General features: G+C 32.9%; 1 protein-coding gene across 1 annotated transcript; it reads right to left on the bottom strand.

The window, feature by feature from the left end:
* Positions 1–461: 461 nt before the first annotated feature.
* Positions 462–2,535, bottom strand: LOC131611771 (uncharacterized). Its single transcript, XM_058883658.1, has 4 exons — positions 2,191–2,535; positions 1,293–1,354; positions 869–973; positions 462–752 (listed from the first exon to the last, which is right to left on the bottom strand). Exons 1-4 carry the CDS (start codon positions 2,396–2,398, stop codon positions 612–614), a joined length of 516 nt encoding a protein of 171 aa, XP_058739641.1. The 5' UTR covers positions 2,399–2,535; the 3' UTR covers positions 462–611.
* Positions 2,536–3,096: the final 561 nt, after the last annotated feature.

A 3,096-nucleotide genomic window follows, 5' to 3' on the forward strand; every position in this document is an offset into this window, starting at 1 on the left:
TCGATGTTACAGAGCTACACAAATTATACAATAGAAAACTAACTCTTGATCAATTCCCTCAAACACAACGCTGGATGACGGTTTGTACTCAACTCTAAAGCTTCATTTGTATATAATAATGGAACATGACCAAAACAAGGAAACAATTGAGGGGCAGTAGAAGAAAACTATCAGATAGTTTTCTTCTCAGTAGAAACATAAAATAAACCAATGTTCTCATCAGAAAAAAAAATTCGGATAAATAAATACTCGTTGACGTACCAACGGAAAAACAGAGTTGGCGATCAAAATATTTCATGTTCAGAATAGTTCGTTATCAAAATCTACCACAGATAACTTTAAAAAAAGAAATTGAAAAAAGTTAAGCAAACCCAAACACGCTTTATCCAACATAAGTGCTACTGAAAATGTCATTATAAACCGAGGTTGTGTAAAAGGCTATATTGTGATCAAAGAAAAACAAAAAAAAAAACGCATATATAGTGGCAACTCAATTCTATCAAAGTCTTTCCTTTCTCATTACCTCTAACAATATGAGAGCTTTACATTTAATATATGTATAATGTAAAAATTGAATGGTTCAAACTTGAAAATAATTTACTCTGATGATGCTACTTGTATTTGTCCATTATTTTTTGAGCTTCTTCCACAGGATCATTCATAGGTTTGGTCGTAGTTCCTCCATTCCCGCTCGGTGGTCCTTGATCTTTATTGAATGCTAGATATGCAAAGTATGCAAGTCCTATGGTAGCCTAAAATATAGCAATACCGACACGCTGACACCGTTTATAATTGGAAAAAATAAAAGTACAAACTACAATCACAATAATCTGAAATTTAAATTTGATAAGCAAAGTGGATGACTTACCAATATGAAGAAAACTGTAGAGAGGATTGACTTGAACACAAAAAGCAAAGCACTCAAACCCACAAAAGTTACTGCAATCCTCGCTATTGGTCTTGGTACAGAACTCTGGCAATGGCAAAAAGAAGAAAATGAAATAAAAACATGGAAAAACTAGAAGTATTATAGTATTTGTAACAAATTTGAAGACAACAGCTAGATAAATCAAAAGATTACTCAAAAATGGAAAAGGCAGTGGTGTCGACCAGTTGCTGTAAACAGCAGACTGCTCAAGTTCCACTAAAATAGTGTAATAGCCGCTATTTGACAAGACTTGATATAAAAATCTTATGGCGGAATAATAATAGTTGGTTAAAATTTCACTATGCCATAGCCGCACTATAGCCGTTATTTGACAACACCGGAAAGAAGGTAAACTCTTACTTACCGGGACAAGATTTGTGCCTGCGTCAATTCCATCCTTACCAACTCTCCATGCATTCTGCAGAACTATCTCATAACCACAGAGATAATCGAAATGGAGCAATAGTTAGGGTTTCTGGATAACCAAAATAGCTGAAAAGATAGCTATGAAAAATACAACTGCCAGCTCTTCAAAGATTAAATGTTCCAATTCCGAAAGGCATAAAATTGGCACAAATAGCAAAATATTTAAATATCCCGCACGTGTGTTCGATTCAGCGGTGAAGAAAATTGATTTTGTAAAATTGATTCTAGTTGAAAGTAAAAAGTGAGTTGAAAAGTAAATTTCAATGTAAAAATCACATTTAGACTCAAAAGTTATAAATAATAACTTCAAGTGGAATCAATTCTAGAAAACACAATCAACTCTACTCGACAACAACCAGACATATCAAAATCAATTCTACATAATCAATTTTGGATGCTCCAAACGTGAAACCAAACATGCACGTAGTTACTTTAAATCACTTATTCTTACCAATGTCTACAAGTTCGTATCGTGTGTGGTATCTGTGTGAGTAATTCCCTAAACTTAACACACAATAGGAGAGCATATATTCAATGATTCTAGTTTCTTAACGGTATTTAACACCAAAATACTTTTCAACTTTATAATCCACCTTACTTCTATATAATCATAGTTTCTTCACTTTTATCCAACAATTTTCAATTCAACCATCCACAAAACATTCTACAAAGTACAAACATAAAAATCAAAACTAGAACTTGCAACAGAAACAAACAACCACAAAGTATCCAACAACAACCCATTAACAAAACTTGAAATTACCATCACTATAGCTGAAATCTAAAACCAATGTAAGAGAAATACCAAAATCCAAAATAAACTTGGGGCTACTAACCTTTAGTAATATTGGACTGTGCCGCAAAAACTACAAACCTGGAGCGAGGTTTGTATGTTCTGGAAAGCTTGAACTGAGAATTTGATAGGAAAGATTGATTTTTCAGCTTCAAAAGAGACTTTACCGAAGGAAATTGATGATGGGTAGGTCGATTTAGATGGCAACTTGGAAAGAAAGGGGTAACAGAATTGAAGTTTAGAACAAACATTTTTTTATATTGAAAATTGAATGTGCGAAAAAACTAGGATAGGTTGAATCAAAGATACGGAAAATTTTGATTTTGATTGGTTTCAGGTAGAGATGAATTTTGAAAGAAGTGAAGTATGAATGAACATAGAAGAGTTCTTGGAGAGGTGGTTTTTCTTAGCCTCACAAAGGTGGGCTTCAAGTTCTTGGGCCCTTGAGTTGGTTTTGTAGGAGAATTTGTGAAGGTACTCTTAAAATTAAACTTGACACCCCCAATTTTTCTTTATAATATTAAAAATATATTTGTCTAAAAATGTCGGTAAAAATGTATGTTATTCTACCAATTTTTTCAAAAATTCCAGTATAAATGCATGTAAATCATGAGATTTTATCGGACATTTCGAAAATGCATGTAAAAATTCATTGTTTTCCTAAACACGCGTATGACCATGAAAATACAGGTAAAATTGCAAAGTTTTGATGAAGATAAAGGACTTACTGGTAAAAATGCGGTAAATTACACAAATTTTATAAAAGTTTTGAGAAATAACAATTGATATGTGATTTTCACTCGTTTAGGCCAAAGGGTACTATAGTAAAAGAATGATTGGAGGGTGTCGACTTTAATTTTGAGGGTGCCAGAACAAATTCTCGTTTTGTAGCCCACAAAAGGCCTAAATATTTATGGCAGTTTTTCAATCCTTTATATGTCTTCAATGG

This window comes from Vicia villosa, linkage group LG6 (genome assembly GCF_029867415.1).
Source record: "Vicia villosa cultivar HV-30 ecotype Madison, WI linkage group LG6, Vvil1.0, whole genome shotgun sequence".
Lineage (NCBI taxonomy): Eukaryota > Viridiplantae > Streptophyta > Magnoliopsida > Fabales > Fabaceae > Vicia > Vicia villosa.